Source organism: Cervus elaphus, chromosome 2 (assembly GCF_910594005.1).
Source record: "Cervus elaphus chromosome 2, mCerEla1.1, whole genome shotgun sequence".
Classification (NCBI taxonomy): Eukaryota; Metazoa; Chordata; class Mammalia; order Artiodactyla; family Cervidae; genus Cervus; species Cervus elaphus.
In genome coordinates, this window is record NC_057816.1 from 630,960 (window position 1) to 652,795 (window position 21,836).

The 21,836-nt window shown below is 66.0% G+C and overlaps 1 protein-coding gene across 3 annotated transcripts; it reads right to left on the reverse strand.

Annotated features, from left to right (window-relative positions):
• Positions 1-586: 586 nt before the first annotated feature.
• CHID1 (chitinase domain containing 1) lies at positions 587-19,952 on the reverse strand. Of its 3 annotated transcripts, none has more exons than XM_043922772.1 (13): positions 19,818-19,952; positions 16,117-16,270; positions 15,460-15,609; positions 15,081-15,213; positions 14,266-14,310; positions 13,446-13,552; positions 13,107-13,168; positions 10,387-10,479; positions 7,077-7,178; positions 6,375-6,530; positions 1,087-1,167; positions 879-921; positions 587-770 (listed from the first exon to the last, which is right to left on the reverse strand). In XM_043922772.1, exons 2-13 carry the CDS (start codon positions 16,225-16,227, stop codon positions 672-674), a joined length of 1,182 nt encoding a protein of 393 aa, XP_043778707.1. In that variant the 5' UTR covers positions 16,228-16,270; positions 19,818-19,952; the 3' UTR covers positions 587-671. The 3 variants fall into 3 exon arrangements, with proteins under 3 accessions (XP_043778707.1, XP_043778690.1, XP_043778698.1); XM_043922755.1 differs by lacking the exon at positions 19,818-19,952 and adding an exon at positions 19,669-19,811; XM_043922763.1 differs by lacking the exons at positions 14,266-14,310; positions 19,818-19,952 and adding an exon at positions 19,669-19,811.
• Between the last annotated feature and the right edge of the window lie 1,884 nt (positions 19,953-21,836).

Consider the following 21,836-nt stretch of genomic DNA (forward strand, 5'->3'; position numbering starts at 1 on the left):
AGCTGCGCCTGTGCTCATGGGCAGCAGCGCCATCACAGAGGGAGCCCTCTGCGTGGAGCCGGTGGGCTCGCCAACAGCAGGGCCGGGGCAGCTGTCCTTCGACTCCCAGCAACAGTGGCTCCTCCCAACATGCCCTCCTGGTAGAACAGCCGTAGCCGGCGGGCAGCGGCCCACAGTGAGCTGTCAGTGACCACAGCCCATGCCCTGCTCTGGGGGGCCTGCCTCTCTGAGCCCCGGTTTCCGCCACGCCTTTGCCATATGGTGCCCACCAGGCTCCTGGGTGGGAGGCCGGTCCCTTTGCACGGCCCTGGGGTGACGCCTGCCGGAGCGTCCACAAGGAGAGGCACCTGGGGTTGCCCTGGAGCCTCTGAACCCTCAGGGACTGCAGGCCACCGCTGCCTGTGCAGTGGGGACAGTGGGCCCTGCTTCAACAGCCAGCGGAGGGCATGCAGCCAAGGCTGGGCGGGAGGGTCTGCATCCTTAGCTTCCCCCTGGTCCTGTTAGGACCCCCTGCCCCAGGTTACTGCCCTGAGGGGCCTGGGTTCCCAGCCTGCTTGGTCCCCGCAGAGGCCGCAGCACACACAGCTCCCGAAATGGAAAAGAGTCTGTATTTCGCACATCAGTCCCTCTGTCTCTTGGAAAAGGGCATGCTGGCTGCATGCAGGTCCGGCCTACAGCAGGTCGTAGAAGTAGTCCAGGCCCTGGCCGAGCTCCCAGATGGACAACCCCACACCCAGCTCCTGGGCCAGCTCCAGCCGCACCTGCAAGGACTGAGGCGGAGGGAGTATCAGCCCGGCTGCACCAGCCCTGAGGCCCACCTGCCCGCTGCCACCTCGCCAAGGGCCGCCACCCACCCGCAGCCCCAGCCCCACACGCACCTTCAGCGTCGGATAAAAAACGACGTGCCTCCCGCCGCGGCTTCTGCAAGAGAGCAAACCCTTGGTCCGCGGCAGCCTCCACTCCTCCTGGCCCCGCCCCGCCAGCCCAGGGCGCAGGTCTGTGCCCCTCCTCAGGCCGGTCGGGCCTCAGGGCAGAGGCTTGTCCCACGCCCACGGGACCCCAGCCCAGGCCCTCCCCGACACTCACTTCTTGTACTCGAAGAAGTGCTCTGCAGCCTGGCTGTCCCACACCACCTGGGGCCGGTGGTCCTTCAGCGTCTGGATGTACCTGGGGGAGACGGGCTGTGGGTGCGGAGCCCTACCCCGCCCACCCAGATGGGTGGGGGCGGCCTTTGCCATCACAGCAGGTCAAGGCTAACTGGGGCAGCATGTCGACCCCCAGTGGTCCGTGGAATGCCAGCGACACCAGGCGGGGTGGGAGGGCCACGTGGGGTGGCCTGGGCACGATGAATGCCAGGAAGCAGGACCACAGGGCGGGTTCTTGAACACCCAGGCCGGGGCTGTGGTTGGGGGGGAACAAGGGTCCCGACAGGCTGCTGAGATGTGGGGGCCGGGACACTGCCCTGACCCGACAGCACCACGGGCGGAACGAGGCTCTGCAATGTGGGTGCAGCACTGGCCGGGAGGCACAGACGGTGCTCCTGGGCCCCACCCGCTGGGGACACGTGAGCAAGCCCTGGGAGCAGCCTCGGCTCCGCGTGCCCTCGCCCCCTTTCCAGGGAAACACTGGTGTCTGAGCCCTCTGGGGACCCAGGCTGTCCTCCCTGCCTCCCCGCTGTGGACGCAGCTGCCCCAGGCCTGCGGTGGGCCCGCCTCACTGCCAAAAGGCACCGGTTTCAGACCTGCCCCCAACACACACGGCAGACGAGCTGGTTTCCAGGGCGCCGCGTGGCCGGGACAGTGGGGCCTGCAGCCCGCACGGCGTCTCCCTGGCCAGCAGCCGGCGCCCAGACAGGCTGGGGGGGGGCGGAGTGCGGCCGGCCCGCCCCCGAGCCCAGGGGGGCGCTGTGTGCTTTGGGCTGGACCACTGACACCAGTGGGGTGCTGGGGGGCAGGGCTGGACAGAGCAGTGGGGAATCCACGGTGGAGGACGTGGGGCTCCCCACAGGGTCTGGGCCAGGACCCACAACCCCCCCCACACCAGCTCCAATTGTCCAAAATGATGGCATCATCCTTAACCACAGTCACGCTCCTGGAATCACAAGGATCACTTGCCGCTTTGGAGCCGTCTGCCCTGAGGCTAAGGTGATCTGGGACGTGGGGTGGGGTGGACGTTTCTGAGCCCCCGAGTCCTGTCCTGGGTCGGGCAGATGCTGCTCAGCAGCTGGCTCCAGGCCCTGGGGTTTCGGGAGCCCTGGCCACGCACTCCTCATGGGGGGCTGCCTGCTGGAGCAGGTGGGCTGTGGGGGCAGCTGAGGCTGCTCTGTTGGGGTCAGTTCCTCATCCCAGAGGCTAAGGCCGGGCAGTGCCAGGGCTGGGTCCACTCAGGACCCCATGCTCACTGGGGTGGGAGGTGGAGGGGCAGGGAGTGACCGCCTGGGTGGGGACAGCTGAGCAGACTGCTGTGGAGTGAGAGCAGGACCACAGGGGCGGCCCAGGTGGAGGGGCTGCGGTGGGCGGCAGGGGTGAATGAGCGAAAGGCACAGACGGGGCCGCGCGGTCCCTGAGCTAAAACGGAAGGCCTCGGCCATTGGCCGCCTGACCCATCTCTGAGAAACGTCCCGCCCAGGCAAGTCACAGACGGACCCCATCCCAGGTCAGTGGCCTCAGGGGCCGGGGGGGGCCGCCGAGACGTTGTGGAAACAAGAGGAGGTGGCCGCACAGCCTGACGAGGTTCTGAACGTTGCTGAGTCAGGCGCTTTGCCACAAGCGGACCTCACAGCGTGTGAATGACACCTCCCCGCTCAAAAAAGTTGTCAGCCTTCGGGAAGAAGGGTTCAGGGAACAGCAAAGAGAATCATAGACGAAGACACAGCAGACAGGTCGGCGGAGGATTCAGGGCCCAGAGACGAGCTGCACAGCTCCCCCACTCTGGGTGAGTGAGCAGAGAGCAGGCGGAACGGGGGCTGTCAGGGCGACGGGGAGACCAGCCCGGGGTGGGCTTCCCGCCCCCCACTGGGGCCTGGGCGCCCTGCGCTCTCTGCCGTGGCCCCTGCAGGACTGAGGGCCCCTGGGCAAGACATGGCTGGTGCTGCAACCCACACAGGACCCGCCCCGGAGGGCGCCGCCTCCGAGCTGCTGAGGACCTGGCTGGGCGTGTGGAAGGCACAGGGTCCTCTGCTGCAGGCCCACACGGGTAGTCCGGTGGGCACCACCACAGGCGATGCGAGGAGGCACCCCTTCCCCCATCTCAGCTCCCAGGACCCACAGGCAGTTTACACGGAAGACCTCACGTCACCCACAGGCAGCAGCACCCCCGTGGGACCCCTGGAGCGTCCCCCAGGGGAGACCCGGCAGGGATGCGATGAGTGGTCAAAGGTGCATAGGGAGGCCCCGGGCACAGAGTGAGGGCAGGAGGCTCAGGAGCCCAGGGGGTCCGCGAGGCCCAGGGGCCGGTGGAGGAGAGGGTCTCAGCGGAGACGGGCCAGACCCAGAGCTGCGGGAGCTGCCAGCCCCGTCCAAGGCGGCGCGAGACCCGGGCAGGAGGGCCGCACGGGCAGCCTCCCCAAGCCCTGTGGCCTCGACCCCGCGCCCCCTGGCCTGTGAGTGGTGGGGGAGTATTGCCGGGCATAGCCCAGCCCTGGGCCCGTCTGGCTGTGTTCTGCCGGGGCTGGCTCTCACAGAGGTCCCGGCGGCCCCTGAGCAGAGGCAAGCCCAGTCTGGATGCTGCAGGGGAGTGTGGGCCCACTTGGCCTGGGGGCCTTCAGGGGGCTGGGCGGGCACCCTGACCACCAGGGCAGTGCGGCAGACTCCCAGAGTGGGGGTCAGCAACCACGGTGACCCCTGGATCAGCACCCAGGCCTGTGGGGGTCGTGAGTCTGCACGTGGGGTGCCCGGCCTCCCGAGGCTGTTTCACGGCCACCGCGACTCTCAAGGTCGGGGAGCAGTGAGGCCGTGGGGCGATGGGGCCTCTGAGTCACCCAGGCTGGAGAGCAGAGGCAGTGGCCAGCGCATCCAGAGTGTAGACCGCCTCCCCGCCGAGGCAGGCGGGAGGCCATGAGACCCCTCCCACTCCCCGGCAGGCAGAGCCGGCCTCCCGCCCCTGCTGGAGGCCCCGGCTGTGTGAGGAGCAGATGGGAAGGCGCTGATCCCCCGCTGTCCCTGGAGGGGCCCGGTGACGCCTGCCACACACGGCCAGGTCAGCGCCGGGGAGGCTGAGCCGGGAGGGTGGGTGGCCCAGGGACAGGCCGGCCTGGGCTGCTATCAGGAGGGCAGCAGGGCGCCATGGCCCCAGGCTCACTGCCCCCACACCTGCTGGTCGCCCGCTCAGGGCTCCTGGGGGTGTCCAGTGAGGGGCACGTCCTGGTGGGCTATGACTCCGGGGCCCTGGGCCTGTGAATACACCCACTCCCTGCAGAGGCAGCCCCCCCACCCCCCAGACAGGCCTCCATCTGGGGCCTCGCTGAACTCTCCCATCTGGCACCCCAGATGCGCCTGAGGGGGGCTACTCCCTGCCCCGCAGAGGCTCTGCCCCTGTCCCCAGAGCCCCCAGGCCTGAGGATGCAGGGGATGGTCTGGAAGGAATCGGCTGTGGGCAGAGGGTGTCAGGGCAACCCGGGCCAGCCCCTGCCCAAGGCTCCCCCAGGGCAGAGGCAGCATACGCCCCAGGGCCCTGGGGAGGAGGTGGCAGCGGGCGTGGTCACCAGGCCGAGGGAGGGGCTCTCGGATGGGCTCTGCTGGGCCTCCAGCAGCCGAGGGGGTTGGAGCAGAGCCCCAGGCCTCGTCTCCCTGGCCGTCCACCCTGCTGAGGCCTTGGGAGGAAGGGCCTTGGCGAGATTTCCCAGCAGCCCCCTGCCCATGGCCCCTCAGAGACCCACATAACCCCTCAGGACAGCAGTCACCCCACCTCAAACTCCTTCAGCCTCTACCCAGTGTAAGCGCCCTGGGCAGGACCCAAGTGGGCGCCTGGAGGTCAAGGGAAGCGGGCGGCACCCTCTGGGGTCCGTGCCCTCTGGGGTGGTCCCTGGCACGCCCCTGGGCCCGGGAACCCTCTGCCCTGCCCCCACAGGCTGCCCTCCCTGTTCTGCCTCCAGGCACGGTGGGGGGCCCCTCAGCTGGGTGACCTCAGCAAGCCCAGGGCAGAGCCTTCCTGTCCAGCTTCCCCCCACGGCGCTCCCGACTCCAGGGACTCGCCCAGGAAACACATGTGGCACCCCGCCGGGTGGGCGGCTGCCGAACAGCCTCCTGGAACTCCCGAGGCCAACCAAGGGCCAACCCAGCGGCCTGTCCCTCCGCAGGGCAGCCCCGAGGGAGCACAGCACGGGCGGGGCGAGGCCAGCGGGCAAGCGGCCGGTGCTCAGGCGCTGGGCGGCGTGCTGTGTCCCCACGGCCAGCGGGCCTGCAGGTGATCCTGCCCACGGGGGGGCAGCAGTGGGCACACACACTCGGATCACTGGCCTCAGGACGGTCCCTGCTCACAGGACAGCTCACAGCGTTCACGGGTCGCGGCAGCTCACAGCATGAGGACAGGGGGCTGAGAGCGCGCGGCTGGGTGAAACGCACGTGTGGCCCGAGCAGAGGCCCCCGGAGAGCCGCTCGGGGACATGGAGGGGACAGGGCTGGCCTGCCCGGCAGCCTCCACACACACACTTGGCGTCCCAGACAAAACCCCAGACGAGAGCTACCGGGATACACGGGAGGAAGAGACCCCGCGTAGGACATGACCAGGAAACGGTGTGTGGGCTTGAAGACAGCAAGGAAAACTGAGCCAGAGAAAACAGAAACAGAGCCCCCCGAGACAAAGTGAGGGTCGCCGGGCAGGGGCGAAAGAGACCGCCTGACACACAAGTGTCGTGGGCCTGGAAAGGGAGGAGAGAAAGGGAGAGCTGAGAAGCTGGCTACCACCTTCCCAAACACGATAAAAAGGATAAGCCCCAAGGTTTAAAAAGCGCAGGGAAAACCAGGTGCAAAGAACGTGAACAAATCTCCGTGAAGGCGCGTGGTTGTCGCAGTGCAGTGGGGCTGGGCAGGGACCAGTGTGGAGACCACGTGGGGGTGAGCAGGTCGTGGGATGAAGCGCCCAGGCTGTCTGCGCAGCAGCAGCTTCAGAGCCCAGCACAGACAGCCGACACCGAGCAGGAGCGCGACCGCGCGGCCGGGAACACCAAGGGCTCATCCAGGCCACAGCAGAGGACGCTGGGGTGGCAGGCCACCTGTGCCGTGTCAGGGACACTCCCGCTGACACAGGGCCAGAGGGGGTGCCGGGATGGCACCCCGCGGACAGCCGGCCTGAGATCAGACCCTGCCCGGCCTCGCCACTGCAGCCCCCCACCTCCCGGAACAAGGGTGTCGTGGTAGACGGGGCCGCCGGCTCACCTGGCCCCGATGATGGGCTCGCGGGCGTCCTTGGAGGCCGAGTAGTCCATGCCATAGAAGTTGAGCCCCAGCAGGATCTTGCTCCGCCACTTGGACTTGGGGTCCAGGACCTGGACGCAGGCTCGCACCCAGGGCAGCGGTGCGTTGGGGCCAGCCCTGCAGGGTTGGAGAGGAGTAGGCTTCAGCACCGGGCCGAGGCCTCGGGCGCCCGGGTCGCAGCAGGAGTCCACGCACACCACTGCAAGGACAGCAGCAGACAGACGGCCACGCTGGACCCGGGCTGGGTGTCTACTTCGCCCGGGACCCTCAGGCGGCAGAGCGCTCAGCGGAGGCCCGGGGCAGCAGCGTGACCCCCGACACAGGAGCACCATCTCCTGGGCGTGGAGGTGGGCCCAGTACCCGGCATGGGGCAGCCAGGGCTGGGAGGCATGGATGGACACCCTGGGATGGCATTCCCATGGGGTGGCCAGCTGCCCTAAGTCACCCCAAAACAAGAAGGTTGCCTGACACAAGGCCAACTGTGGGCTTTGGGAGAAGAGACTGGGCCCTTCGTGATTCTGGAGCTGCGAGCTGACCAAGGGACACAGCCTGAGCAGGCTGGTGGGAAGCAGGACCTCGCCCAGGCATCCAGTGTACAGGCCCGCTGAGGGCTGGGCACCTGTGTGCCGAGCCAGAACGCGGGGCCCCGGGCGCCCCACTCACGGCTGTGCTGTGGAGTAGTCGTAGGTCATGAGGCTGAAGCCGTCCAGCACGGGCGCCAGCTGCTCAAACTCTGTGTTCGTGAACATGCCCAGCTTGTTGGTCCTGCAAAGAGATGGTGTGGTTTCCATGCCCACCTTGTGGTCACAGCCTCTCCCCAGCTGACCTGGGCTCAGCGGAGGACGGGGCATGCCGGCCTGGGGCTCCCAGCTCAGGCCCCTTCCGCCCCTGCTCTAGGAAGACACCTCGGTCCCTTTCCCAGAGGTGGGCAGCGCTTGGGTGCATGAGGTGGCCTGCAGCTGGGTCACGGCTCCAGCGGAGATCCCCACCTCCTGCCCAGGCCCCAGAGGCCTCTCTCACGTGGGCAGGGGCAGCCCAGGCCCGCCTGCTTCCATTCAGCCTCAGGCACGGTGCCCTGCCTCTGGGGGCCTCAGGTCTGGGCAGGTGGGACACAGCTGACAGCCAGCCCGCCTGCCGCCTGTCCCTGGGCGGGGCGCAGGGGACTCTGCGTCCCCCACTGTGTGGGCAGAGAAGACAATCCGTCTTCTCGGCCAGTGCCTCCGATCCCTGGGCAGGGGCGGCCCACCATGTGGACCTCGGCCTCAGTCACTAGTTCCACGGAGTCCAGGCGACCCTAAGACATCCCATCACCAGGCTGCCCCAAGCCCGATGAGCAAAGGCCCCTGCCCCCAGCCTCCGGCTTCAGAGGGAGGGGCCTGGAGGCCTGACCCAGGCCTCCCAGAGACACCAGGCTCCTGGGGACTGTGGCCAGCAGCCCCAGAGCCCTGGGGGACACAGGCGAGAACCCCTGACAGGCACTGGCTGTGGCCAGGAGCATGGGACGCAGCTGGGAACCAGACGTGTCCACTGGGCGGTGATGGCCACAGGCTGGGGCCATGCTCCAGACCACCGTGCTCAGCCGGGAGATGCCGGGCAGCGTGGACCCCACAGCGGCCCCCAGTGTTTCAGGCCACGCTCCCTGCTTCATCCCGGCCCCGACAACCACCCGACACCGTGAAGCCGCAACCCCCAGGGCAAAATGCAGCCTACTGGGCTGGACACCCCAGCCCCACCCCGGACCAGTCCTCTCCAGGCCGAGCATCCCCAGGACCAGCGCAGACCACGCACCTCCCTGGCCTTGCCACTGAGGGCAGGTGGGGCGTCCCCCGGCCCACGGACACTGCCCGCAGAGCTGTATCCACGGTGGCCCAGCAGGCAAGATGGTGGGCCTGCTGTCGGCTCCCACCACTGCCCGCTGCAGGCCCACCCCAGGGCCTCCTGCCTGCAGCCGCCCTACGTGGTCAGAGCAGAACCGTGCCTGTAGGTCCGGCCATCCCCACCCGTCAGCAAGGGCCCCTCCCCTCCGGCTGGACCTCTGCTGCCTGCACCCACTGTGTGTCCAGGGGTGACCCCTGCCCACGGCCCCGCTGAGCCTCCACAGTCTGGCCCCAGGCCACCCCTGGAGCTCAGGAGACGTTAACAGGGGTCAGCCTGGGCAGGGGTGTCCCCCCTGGGGAAGGACCCCACCCACCCCCTTCCCGTGGTGACCCTAACCCCGGGGGTAGCTGGAGGACAGCTGGGTGCAGCACCCATCAAGGGGGACACCCGCCCATGAGGATGCGAGCTCCCTGCGGGGAAGGTCCTGGGAGGGAAGTCGGTCCACCGTGCCTGAGGTCAGCTCCTTCCCGGGGTCCGGGAGCTCGATTCTCAGAAGAAACAGCCTAAGGGGCTGAGGCGAAGACTGACTCAGGGCCCTCCTAGAGCAAAGATGACGCAAAGCTCTAATTAAACCTGTTGACTGGCGCTGGACCATCAGTCGGGGCCACGCTGTGACATCGGGAGCAGGGCTCAAGGTCAGGATGGTCACCCGTGCCAACAGAACCCAAATGGGAGGGGGGGGGGGGACATAGGCCACCGGCAGCAAAAGGCTGCCACGAAGACACGCTCCTGGGCTGCTGTTCCCACGGGCAGCAGTGCCGCCTCTAAGAAGAGACTGACGCGGCAGAAAAACCAAGAAATTTGTTTACAGCTCACTAGTTCCTCCGCTGGGCTGCTGTCCAGAAGTGCGGGTAGAGAAGGACAAAGCCAACGAGACAAAGCCTGGCCACCGGGGCCTCTGCAGGAAGGAAGGCTTGCTCACCAGCACGAGGGTGCAGCTGGACTGTGCCCCTAAGACGTGCCCGGGGCCAGCAGAGGCAGCCATGCCCAGGACCCCGCCGTCAGCCTGCGCCACACAGGCCAGGGCCCCCGCCCCCGGTCTCCCTCTCACTGCCCCCCAAGGGCGCGTCCCTCCCCCCGGTCACTGCCGAGGGAGGGAGCCCAGGAGCTCAGGGGGCAGAGAGCGTGCTGGCTGGAAAGCTGCTCCCCACCCCGTCCCGAGCCCACCGCCCTCGGAGCCCAGGCCTAGGGGTCAGCGCCCCCAGGGGTGTCAGGCCCGCTCACCCTCCCTCACACCCTCCAGCACATGGGGGTCTGCCCTGCACACCTGTCAGCAGGAGGGGCCTGCAAGGGGGCCAGTCCCGCCCGCGACCCGGGCCCTCCCTGGGCTGGAGGAGCTCCACCAATGGCCCCGACGGCCAATCACAAACGTCAACTGGGGCTCCGCCTGTCCCGACCCACCCCAACCGACAGACACCAGAGATCCTGGAAACAGATGCTGCACCTGCAGCTGAGCCCACGGACCACGCGTGCGTCCACTGCCCCAGCCCTCCAGACCAGGGCCCCCACCCCAGGAGGACCACTGGCCCCTCACACAAGTGTGTTCCACGCACGAGCACACACTCAGAAGCGTCGGAGGTGACACCTGGGGCCAAGGCCCTCCCGCGGGCTGGGGGCGTCAGGCACAGGAAGGCAGCCACCCAGAGCTGCTGGGGCGGCCTCTTCTGTGTGAGGCCAGACAGCAGGGTCCAGAGGCCACCCGCCCCATCCCACTCACTGGCCCGAACTCTGCAGTGAGCTGATGACTGGCCCCTCTGGGCCCCTGCCACCCCTTAGCTCAGCCCCTCAGGTCCCCACCCGGGCCTCCTCCGTGCCGGCCGTGGGCTGGATGGTGGTCAGGCCACAGCGCTGACAGCCGGCACCAGGTCCAGCTCCCTGCCACGGGGCTGGGGTGGCAGGAAGCGACCAGGCTGAGCGGCAGGAGGCCTGGCCTGAGGCAGTCTGGGCCCTGAGCTGCGGACCTGCGAGGACGTGCCGAGGACACTGAGGCATCCCACGTGCTGATGGGGTCCCCCCCAACACGGGCAGTGGCCAGCGTGGCCGGGCCAGGTGGGGGCCAGAAAGGACCTCCCGGGCGAGCAGGCACAGCACTTACCCCGGGGCGACGGCTGGCGGGATGACCAGGAAAGCCAGCAGCCGGGCCTGGTGCAGCGCCTCAGCCATGTGGGTGAGCAGGTGAACGAGGCCCCTGCAGAGGAGCGGAGGATGGGTCACCCTCCACCCAACCTGGCCTGCATGGCCCCCGACCCCCGAGCCACAGGGGGCGGAGCAGAGAGGGGCCGTCACCTCTGGACCCTCCTGGATAGCAGCCAGGCAGAGATGAGGAAGGAGCCCGTGACCCTGGGGTGCTGCAGGCAGGGGTGCCCTACACCCAGGGCGCGGGGGCAGCTCTACTGACGGGGCCTTGTGCTGGGGCCCTGACCTCCCGCCCAGGGAGGCTGCCTTGACTGCCCACCCCCCTCATGCAGTCACCCCCACCCCAAGCAGTCGCCGACACACAGCTCCGCCTTCCTCAGCTCCAGGAGGGCAGTAAGGACAGTCAGCGGCGACTGCTCCACCAGGCGTGCCTGGACCCAAGGAGAAGCATCTCCATGGGCAGCAGGCTGCCAGGTGAGGGACAGAAAGGCAGACAGCCCATGGCTCCTCTGGTCACGAAGGGTGCGGGACGTGGCGGCATCTCAGGTCTGGTGGGCAGCGTCCCCGGGAACGCCTGTCTGGAGGCACCAGCCCCGGGCTGCTGGCCGTGCGTGGACCGCGGAGCGGCTGGTTCAGCCCCCCAAAGGCCGCCCTGCCAGGAAGGCAGGTCTTGGGCCAACTCCGTGCTGGGTCCACTTTGGCCTGGCCCCACACTGCCTGGGCGGCTGTGGGCCCAGCGACCGACCCAGGTCCTCCCCCACAGCCCCGCAGGGCCACCTCGGTCTGCAGCAGAGGCGGCGAGTGCCCCCGCATAGCGCGGGCAGGTGGGGGGGCCATGCGCCCTCAGCCCCTCTCAGCTCGAGCCAGTCTGCACAACGCAAGGCGGCGCGGGGCACAGCTGCGGCCCACCCTGCGGAGGCGGGCACGGGGCGGCCTCTGAGTCTCGTGGGGCCCACCCTCAGCGGGGGGACCCCAGGGCCAAGGAGACGCCACTCCAGCCTCTGAGTCTCGTGGGGCCCACCCTCAGCGGGGGGACCCCAGGGCCAAGGAGACGCCACTCCAGCCTCTGAGTCTCGTGGGGCCCACCCTCAGCTGGGGGACCCCAGGGCCAAGGAGACGCCACTCCAGCCTCTGAGTCTCGTGGGGCCCACCCTCAGCGGGGGGACCCCAGGGCCAAGGAGACGCCACTCCAGCCTCTGAGTCTCGTGGGGCCCACCCTCAGCGGGGGGACCCCAGGGCCAAGGAGACACCACTCCGGCTGTGGCTGTGGGCTCAGGGATGCCCCCGGGGGACACATGGGCTGCAGAACCCAGGTCGGCCCCTCCCTGAGGCCGGGAGCTGGCACACCGCCTGTGCCCTTGGCATCCATCACCATCAGTGCCTGCTCGGCTTTGGGGACCACCCAGGGGGCTGAGTCTCTGAGAAGGGGAGGTGCTCTTGTGGCCCAGGGGCAGCGCCTGCCTGGCGGGCTCTGCTGGAACGAAGTCCCCAGGGCTTCCCGGGGCCGCCAGCCCACTGGCCTGCCGGCATGAACGCAAGAGACAGGCTTCTTGCCACAGCCAGGCAGCTCCCACTCGCTCCTCCACAGGAGGCTGTCCTGGGAGGGGCCTGGGGACCTGCTGCCCAGGGCTGGGACAAGGTGCATCGCCTTCATCACACACCCAGGGAGCCGGGTCCAAAGCCATCTGCTGGGCTGGCTGGCCCGCACCCTGCCCCTGCCCCGCCGGGAGCCCCGGCTCGTCCTGCCGCATGCCTGCTGTGCAAACCCTCCTAGGCCGCCCGGAAGAAGCCATCTACCCCCGCCCCGCTCAGGCGTCCTCAGCAGGACGGACCACGCAGCAGGGACCGAGGCAGAGCCCGGCGGGTGCAGGGATCATCTCTCAACCAAAAGCCACCAGAGGGGCCACCAGAGTGCAGTGGGGGGTCAGCTCCCAACACGGGGCCCTCGTTCTCCACCCGTCCTCCTTCTCAACTCCGGCCTCGGGGCGCCCCCAGGGAACAAGTGCACACGGGGGAGCCTTCCAGAAGCACCCACAGTGGGGGAGTGTGGTCTGAGCAGAGAAGCAGGAACCACAGTCGCGCAGGCATCTGGGCTGCCCCCACCCCCAGCCAGGCAGCGGCGTCTCCCCACCCCCAGGCAGAGCCCAGCAGGCCAGGCTCCAGGAGTGGCTTCCTGGGCCTTGGGTGGGAGTCCCGGAGCCCTGCACGGCCCCTCAAGAAAACCCTCCTGCTGCACTAAGAGGCCTGAGGATGCTGCCTCCGGGCAGGCGGAGAGCAGCCCGCAGCTGCTGGAGGGATGGAGGGAGCCCTGCCCGCGGCCCCCAAGCCGGCTGAGGCAGGGCCGAGGATGGATGGCAGGACCTTCTCCCAGAGGAGCCCATGGCCATCTGCCGCAGGCGCCCCGGTCCTGCTGGGCCACCTCCTCGCCAAGTCCCCTGAAGGCCCCATTGGGCCAGCCCCATCGGTGCTCAGCCGGCCATCAGCCCGCAGCCGCTCCCAGGCTTCCTGGAGCTGCTCTGACCTCGGGGTTCCGCTCCGGCCCCGGCACAGGCTGTGGGAAGACGGCCCTCCCCCCAGACGAGGTCCCTCCACGTCCGGCCTCAGCCTCTTCCCGACCCCCACAGCTGGGAAGGACCTGGTGCACGCCCCGCGCCCCGCACGCCACCCAGGCCCACTCACACATGCTTTTGGACCAGCAGCTGGTTCCAGACCTCCACCACCAGGCCGTCGAAGTGCTGGCCCTGGAAGGACAGGGGCAGGCGGGCAGGGCTCCAGGAGGAGGGGCTCCTGCCTGCGGCAGGCAAAGCCAACCCTGGCTTCCCCCTCCCAACTGCAGGCCCGAGCAGAGAAGCTGCAGCTCTTGGTCCCGGCCACTCGCATGCCTCCCCAAATACCCCCTGGGGCCCTGAAGGGCTCTCTCTGCCCTACAGCCTGGCACCGGCCTGGGTGATGCGTCCCCCGGGAGGGCAGCCCCTGCACCCGAGATGCACGTGGTCAGGAGGGAGCCCCGGGCATCACCTTGGCCACCTGGACGACAGTCCTGCTGAGCTCCTCAATCTCATCCTCGCTGTCCAGGACGCTCTGAAAGTCCTCGTACGTCCAGTCCTCGAACCGTAGACGGGGCACTGGGGGCAGACGTGCAGACCGTGACCCTCCTTGCCGGCCTGTGGCCTCCAGAGCAGAATGACCACCACCAGTAGTCGGGTGGGCCCCCCGCTGCCACATGGCCTGGGGAGGGAGGGGCACGGGTGGTGCGGGGGACGCAGTTGCTGGCCCTTTCCTCCCTTCACCCATCAAGTCCCTGAATGCCCAGACCCCAGCTCGTCCGGCTCCTTGTTGCCCGGCTCTCACTGGACCATCCCCCACCAGCTCCCCGTGAAACGAACTGCAGGTCCTCTCCCAGGCCCGGCCCCCTCCAGGCCCCAGTGTACTTGGCGATGCGTCCCTCCCTCACCGGCCATGGGCTCTAGAATGGGCAGGGCAGGGTGAGTGTCACCCCTGGGCATGGCCCCCAGGAGAGCTCCATGAACCCTCAAGGGTGAATGGAGAGATGGGAGGGAAAGACCACAGGGGAAGGGGCTGGCCTTGCTGGGCTGAGCAAGGTGGGCAGCAGGGCCACTGGGGTCCGGCTGGACCGAGGCCATGAATGCTGGGCTGGGGCGGCCTCGTTTCTGATCCGTCAGAAGAGGGACCAACACGCTAGGCAGCGTGGCCTGGGTGAGCAGGCAGGTGTGAGGACTCTGGGTCCCTCCCCTACCCAGCGCGCTCCAGGACCTCCACCTGCTGGGGTGGGGCCTAATGGCCCACAGCCCTGACCCCCTGGGCCCACTGGACTCACCTATGCGCAGGCCCTTGGCTTGTTTCCTGACTGCCCGCACCCACCCTGTGGGACGTGGAGAGGATGGTCAGCGTGGGGGCACAGCCCCTGCCCCTGCCCCCTGACCTGACCTCCCCCAGGAGGAGGGGCTGTGGGCCCAGCGCAGGAGCATGGAAGGGAGGTGGCTGGGGAGTCTGGGGTCCTGCGCCCGCCCCCCACCCCCCCACAGAGCAGCCAGGGCTGGGGGCAAGTGGCCGCACCAGGGCCACCACCCCAAGGGGCCCGGCCCTTCTCTCAGAGCTGAGGGCACCAGAGAGCAGGAGCTGATGCTGCCCAGCTGTCCTCTGACCCACGGGCCCCCTAGAGTCAGGGAACCCCGCTTCTGGTCAACACATCCTCTCTCTGAAAACAAAGGGGGAAACACCCAAGCAAACTCAGGTGCAAAACATGGCTGTCAGGACAGCCAGACCCTCGCCTCCTCCCGGCCACTGTCCTGGATGCCTCCTCCATAGATCCTCCCCGGGACACCGTGTACAAACCGCTGAGGGAGAATAGGGATGCAGCTGAATGCCAGGCAAGCATGACACTCAAGTACTCTCACATGCAGACTCACTCGTCTTTACACACACACACACACACACACACACACACATACACACACACACACTCTCACATTCACTCTCCCAGACTCACTCGTCTTTACACACACACACACACACACACACACTCTCTCACATTCACTCTCCCAGACTCACTCGTCTTTACACACACACACTCTCTCACATTCACTCTCCCAGACCCCCAGGATGGGCACAGACAAGCGATGGCATCAGAACCTTGGTCTACGTCGTCCAGGCCTGTGACCTCGAACATCTCGCGGCCATGCCTCCTCAGCTGCAGCCACACGGGGGCGACATGGGTGAACTTGCCCCCGAAGATCTTGGCGACATCGTAGCCGTGTCGGTTCCACTGGCAGAGAGGGGAGAACGAGTGAGCCTGTTGGCAGTGGGGGCCAGAGGGCACGACCACCTCCAGAGGGGGCTCCGCAGGGCCGCCCGCCTCGTGCGCAGCAGGACTCTGTCACGACCCTGGTCCCTCTGCTGGGAGGCATCACTTCTACCGCTCCCTCGGTGAGAGTGCCCAGGGAGGTGAGGATGCAGACCTAAGCAGCCACCCTGCCCTCAGGGTCCGCCATCCACCCCTGGCCCGGCCTACCGGTGTGACGTAGCCCAAGACGTCCCCGGCGAAGTGCTTCTTGTGGGCCTTGGCCGAGCAGTAGCTGCGGTGCTCAAGGACGATGTCCTCAGCCTTGAGGTCCGTCACCACCAGACCCCGCTCCTGGGCGGGCTTGCCCGAAACCTGAGTCTGAGGTGGGAAGGCAGGGAGGACGCGGTCAGGGCGTGTCCCCAGGCTGAGCCCCGGGGCAGCAGCGTCCTCTCAGTCAATAGGGACCCTGTCCCAGGACCAGCGCTGCTGACCGAAGCCTGCAGGGCAAGGCCATCAGGCGGGGTGGACAGTCCCTGAAGACTCACCCTGCCTCCCCGGGCCTTCCCAGAAACCCGCACAAACACAGCCACACTCGGCAGAGCTCAACTGACTCGCCCCGCGAAGCAGGGAGGAGCACAGGGGTCGAGGGAGGGAACCGGGGCCACGGGCAGAGCCACGAGGCCAGTGGGGCAGGCCTGCCCTCGGGCCCCAGCACCAGAAGCTGCTCCCTCCGAGGCCGGCCAGCTGGAGCCCCGAGAGGGACGGTGCTGGCCTCCCGGAGGTGAAGCTCCCCGCTCACAGTTGGCTCCCAGGCCCCGGCGCACAGCCCCCAGTGGGCAAGGAGGTACGATGGTCAGCCCTCTGGCAAGTCCCCAGACCACCAACCTTCTCCTGCAGTGTCTTCGAGGCAGCCTTTTTGGCATCTGACTTCGACAGGGTGGCGTGCACAGAGCTGCAGGCCAGGGCAAGCCAGAGCGTGCTGAGGAGTGCCCGCATGCTGAGCGGGTCGCAGCAGGGTCTAACCTCGGGGTCCAGGGGGCTGCAGAGAGACAGAGCCCGTGGAGACCCCGGCAGATGGGTGTTCCCCCTGCCTCCCAGGTCCTGACGGAGCCTGGGGCCTCCCAGCACTAAGCCGGGCAACGAGCCAGCCCCGACAGCCGGAGTCCAGCAGCCAGCATCGCTGGGCCCCGGCTCCCCCAGACGCCTGAAAGGGCATTCCCTGTTGCAGGCCAGGAGCCGTCCCACTGCCTCAGGGCTGCCCTAACCACAGCCGGCCGACTGAGCAAAGCTTGGCCTCCACCCTCCACAAGCACAGAGACATTCTGGCTACCGGCTACTGGCTTGAGTGTAAAACCACAGAGCCGTGCAGAGGACTAGAAGAAAACATGCCTGTGTACGTAAACTTGGGGCGGAAGCTGGACAGAGGGATGCTTTTCCACCTAAATCAGCATCAGTAGAAGCTACTAGCAAAATGTCTACATTATGCTACATAAAAACATGACCCTTTCATTTAGCAGATAAAAAACCGGTTTAAAGAAATAAAACACAAAACAGTAAAATACTTGACAATGAACTTCTACCCCGTTTCTATAGATGACATACAAAGATCTCATACAAATTAAGAAAAAAAACACTCCCAATAAGAAAAAAAAATCACTCTGTAAAATGCAGAAAAGACGTGAAGAAGTGTAACACACAGAAACACCCCATAACACAAACCCCTCACAACACACAGACCCCCTCAAGCCCCAAAAAGAGCATCTCGGCTCTCGGCTTCACCAGCAACCAAAGGAACGGACGCTGAGATGAAACAGCATCACCACCCCCACTACCTCCTCGCCTCCCCGCTGTGAGGATTATCAGGATGACACAACCTCAAGGACCATGGCAGCTTCACCCTCAGAGCTGTTCCTGGGAATCCAAGTTCAGGTGACAACCTGGTCACAAATACTGTGCTTTCCGACCGGTGTTTCCTTTTTTTCTTTTATAAAATTCCACTTTGAGGGACTTATTGTCTACATGGGAAACGTTCGAAGACACTCACTGCAGCTGTTCAAACCCCACACTCCCAGATGCTGGTATCCTGAGGGCACCGCGGTGCTCACAACCCCCCAGTACAAATGTCACAACGTGCACACGCAAAGCATGATCGTGTCTTTATTGAATCTCTCAGACGAGTGCGCCCACAGCAAGGAGGGAAGAGGACGCTAAGTATATGTGCAGGCTGCCTGGTGTCTAGTTGCTCTCTTTCCCTGGGCTTCCCCACTGGACTCTCATCCCACCAGCACCACCACCCCGCCTCCACCTCCTTCTCTCTGGGGACAGCTGGGCAACACGCAGGGCCGGGCCACGTGCACTCCTTGTTGAGGTTTTGAGACAGTCGGCGTCAGAGCCTGTCGGGTCAACAGTGTCTCAGTCTCGGCAGCACGTCCCCTCTCAGCCTGACCAAAGTCCAGCTGGTCCAGAGGAGACCCCACAGGCAACCCAGGCCCTTGCCCATTGGGCGGACACCCCTGGGGACACCAGAGCCCTGGCCAGGCAGGGTGTGCCCTGTTGGGAGACAGCAGAGCCAGGCCCATGGCACGCCCGGGGACTCCACCACCACGACCTCCTGGCCCGGAGCTCACTCCCCTCACCCCTGCAAACCTCCCCCTTAGCCTACAGTCCTGCACAGACAGCACACACCCGGTCTAGGCTGTCACCGCCTGGGACCTTCAGGACAGGGCCTGGGTCGGGGAATCCAGGAGCCTCCCTCATCCCACTGCCCCCAGAGCAGCACCCCCGGCTGATCAAGTGCTCTTGAGGGGGGTGGGGAAGGATATGGAGACTCAGGCCTGATTTGCCACCCTCTGTCCCTTCCCGGCCGTAAGATCCATCCAGGACAGCAGCCTCTGCCACCCAGGTCCAACACTGGCCCCTTGCCACCATGGCCGGGGGCCTGGGCTCCTCCTCGGCCTCAGCCTGGCGGTGGGGGCATGCAGCCCAGAACCATCTGGTGCTCCCTTGGTGGGGCTGAGACTGTGACTGCTGAGCTGTAAGGGGCCAAGCCTGCAGGGCATCTCATCTTCAGCCCTGGCCCCCTCAGGCCTTTCACAACTGTGGGTTCCTCCCTGGCCCCAGGGTGGAGGTCAGGGCCCCCAAAGATGGAGCAGGAAAAGAAATCAAGCAGGACCTGGTCCCCTAGGAACCACTCAGCCGTCACCTGGAGGCACATTCTGTGGCCCTTCCCAGCCTCTGCCCATGGCCAGCTGGTCTGCCTACTGTCCTGCCTGCGTTGAGACCCCTCTGCCCACTATCTGCCTGCCCTGTGACCCGCGCTTTCACACCATGGGAAAGAAGAAAGAGGAAAGGATGGAAGTGGGGCTGATCTGGAGGAAGAAGATGGGCCCTGCTGGCTTTTGCAGCCGGTGCAGGGGCAACAGAAGCAGGCCAGGCGCGAGTGGGCCGGCATGGCCACAGACCCTTGCAACCCTGTGCCCGCTCTGGCGGGCCAGCTCTGGCGTGCGCTCCACAACACTGGGGGAAGCACTGAGATCCCAGCTGCTCACACGTGCAGGGCTGCTCTCCAGTGGCGTGGAACTTTCCAGATGGACTGCCTCACTGGGTAGTGGGGACATGCTGGCTGTGATGTGAGGGGTGTTCGAGCCCAGCAAGGTGAGGTGTCCCTGGGGGCTCTGTCAGTGCGTCTGAGAGCCAACTCTTCCATCACACTCTCCACAGAGCTTAGCACACACATGAGCGTCCCAAGTGTGCATGTGTCTTGAGTACACAGGCAGAAAACAGCTGATCGGTGCTAACCCTGCTCTGGGATGCACTCTCACGTTCTCCGTTTCCTTAAGAAACTAGTTTTAATCCAGCCAACTTGTCTCTGCTCAGCGATGTGCAGTTTGAGAGATGCTGACCGCTGCGCACTGAGTGACCAACACCCACACCCGGCGGGACCCAGAGCCGACTGTCCCGTGAACAGAACGGTTTCGTCCCCACATCAAGTAGTGTCCATCAGATTCTCGCCGGTGGGCACAAATTTTGGGGCCAACTGTGTTCCTGCGGGGAGGGCCGAGGGTGCTCTTGGAAATGGATGCAGTGTAAGAGCAGAAGCCCAGCCCTGGCGGAGGGACACTTGCGACTCTGGGGTGCCGGCCACACGGCGGGTAGCAGGTACCGTCGAGTTCCCTCGGCGAAGACAGAGGAAGCCCAAGACAGCCTGCTGGGCGCAGCGGGAGCGGGCGACACTAGCTCGCCGGGGCCCGGGCCCGCCGCCCCGGCCCGCCGCCCCGGCCTCTGGCCTCGGATCTCGGCGGCGCCCTCCAGCGCGAAAAGGCCGCCGCGTCCCAGGGCTGCGGCGGAGGCCGAGAGACAGCGGGCGAGTCCCGGTTCGCGCCGCCGCCCCGCGTCCGTCACACCCACTCACACCCCCTCACACACAACCGCTCGCACCTCCTCTCAGCCACTCGCGCCGTCACGCCCATTCTCCCTCACGCCGCGCCTCCGGCTTTCACACGCACAGCCCGCAGGCTCGCTCGGCGGAGGAGAACCGAGGCCACGAGGTCGAGGCGCTGACGCCAGGCCGCCGCGGCGCCGCTCACCTGCATGTCCCGGAGACGCGCCGGCCCCTGGAGTCGGCCGGAAGACCACGCGAACGCCACCGGAAGTCCCGCCTCTGAACGCCTGAGCGCCGCCGCTAGCGCGCCACGCCAGCTTCCGGGCCGCCGCTGCGCAAGGCACGCTGGAGGGGGCGCCGGGCCGAAGAGGGGGCCTGGTGACAGGCCAGGGCGGGACGGGGAGGGGCGGGGGTTGGTGGGGAGAGCCAAGGGGAGGAGCCTGGGCTGGCAGGGGCGGGGCATGGGCATAAGGGGCGGAGCGAGGTGGAGGGTCGGGACCGAGGCGGGGCGGAGCCTGGCGGACTGGGTGGGGCTAACTCTCGAGCTAGGGGAAGCCGAGGGGCGGGCCGGGCGGGACAGCGAAGAGGGCGGGGAGGAAGGGCCCGCGCCGAGCCGGCCGGGTGGAGACGCGAGCGCCGGGAGACCCCGAGGGCTGTCGCGCGCGCCCACCGCCTCCTTCCGCGGGCCTCGGGTTCTCCTGGGAACCTAACGCTCGCGCTCGAGAGGTGGCTCAGAGGTCTGGGCTCCGGCGAGCGCACGTCCGGCGGAGGACCGTCTGCGCGGCGACCACGTGGGTGACCGCTAGGGAGCGCCGTGGGTTCCACGACCTCTGCTCGGCCAGGCCGGGGGCCAGGAGGACCGCGCAGGCCCGACCTCCCGGCGTTCTCTCCTGGGTGCGGGAATCGCCTCCCCAGACTTTGCTCCCACCTTCTGGTGGCCGCCCCCCAGCCTGGCCCTCCTCTGTCAGCCCCCACGTCTCTCTGGGTGAGCGCTTCTTACTCAGTCTTTGGTTTTGGTCGTTATCCGGGGGCCCGTGGTGCCCACAGTGCTGTCTGGAGTAGGGACACATGCTCCAGACCCTCTGGATAGCCCCTGGACATCGCAAATCCCAGGAATCCTAGAGTCAGCGCTCTCTCTCTCCCTGCCTCTGGGAAGGGCGGCACTTCTCACATGTGGCTCCTACAAAGCTGGAACCCTCCAGAGGCTAACAGTAACCGCCCCCCCCCCCACCCCTAATCTCAGCTCCCAGCTAGGCGAGTCAGTGCACCTCTGAAACAGACTGAACACACAGTCACAAGCAGTTTTGGTGCTGAAGCATCTGACACCTGATACAAGCTGGCGGACCCCCGCCATCCAGAGTTGTTTACAGCACAGTTTCCTGCAGAAAACCACACAGCCCATCCCTGCTGGGCCAGTCCTGACACCCGCCCCATGGCTGTTTCCCCATTTCTGCTGTTCAAGAGGCTTCTCCCTGAACTGAACTTTGTTCTCTTTCTTCCTACTCAGATTTCCTTCTTTCTCTTCCTCCTATTCCTGCCAGCTGACCCCCACAGTCTTTCCAGGGGATGGGGGCTGGTGAATGTGCCAAAGTATGTCACATACCAACCGTCAAGTGTCAGGTTTAAGAGAATCTCAGCCAAATGTTAGGATTTACAGATTAAGTGAAATCTGAACACATTGGGTCGTTCATGTTTCTGGAAGATTTGCAACAATTTGGGGTTCACCATTTAAAATATTTAACCTATTGAGTATGAGTTCTTGAAGTACCTGATATTTTGTTGTCAATTCAGACAAACTGGAGTACATAAAGGGAAATAAAAGATAAATTAGGTTTGAAATGTTGAAAATGCTTAATTAACTGAGTTTGTAGATGGCAGAGGCCCCTTAAAAATGACTATAAAATCTGTTAGGTTTATAAAGGGGATAACAGGGTTTGTAAAATTGAACTTAGCAAGTTAAAAAAATGGAGCTTTGAAATTAGAACATCAATAAATCGAATCCCAATTATTTAAATTTAATGTAAGTCTGAGTATAACCCTCTTGGCTCAGCCCCTAAACTCTCACCCCCAGCACCCGTCGCTGGCCCCGTTGCCTAAGGAGCAGCCTGCCCTGTCAGGTCCAGGCCCTGAGCGGCGAACCCAGGTCTGGCCCACCTTGCCCCCCGCCTGTTGCAGAGGACACCAGAGGACACACCAGGGCAGATGCAGGCCCCGTGGAGCAAGA

Coding starts and splice junctions, on each gene's coding strand:
- CHID1 (XM_043922755.1), bottom strand. CDS start 19,700: ATGGGCGTGACGGCGCGAGTGGCTGAGAGGAG. Junction 14,311..15,080: donor CCTGGACGACGTAGACCAAG/GTTCTGATGCCA, acceptor CACGTCCCACAG/GGTGGGTGCGGGCAGTCAGG. Junction 10,480..13,106: donor CTGCTGGTCCAAAAGCATGT/GTGAGTGGGCCT, acceptor GCTCCTCTGCAG/GGGCCTCGTTCACCTGCTCA.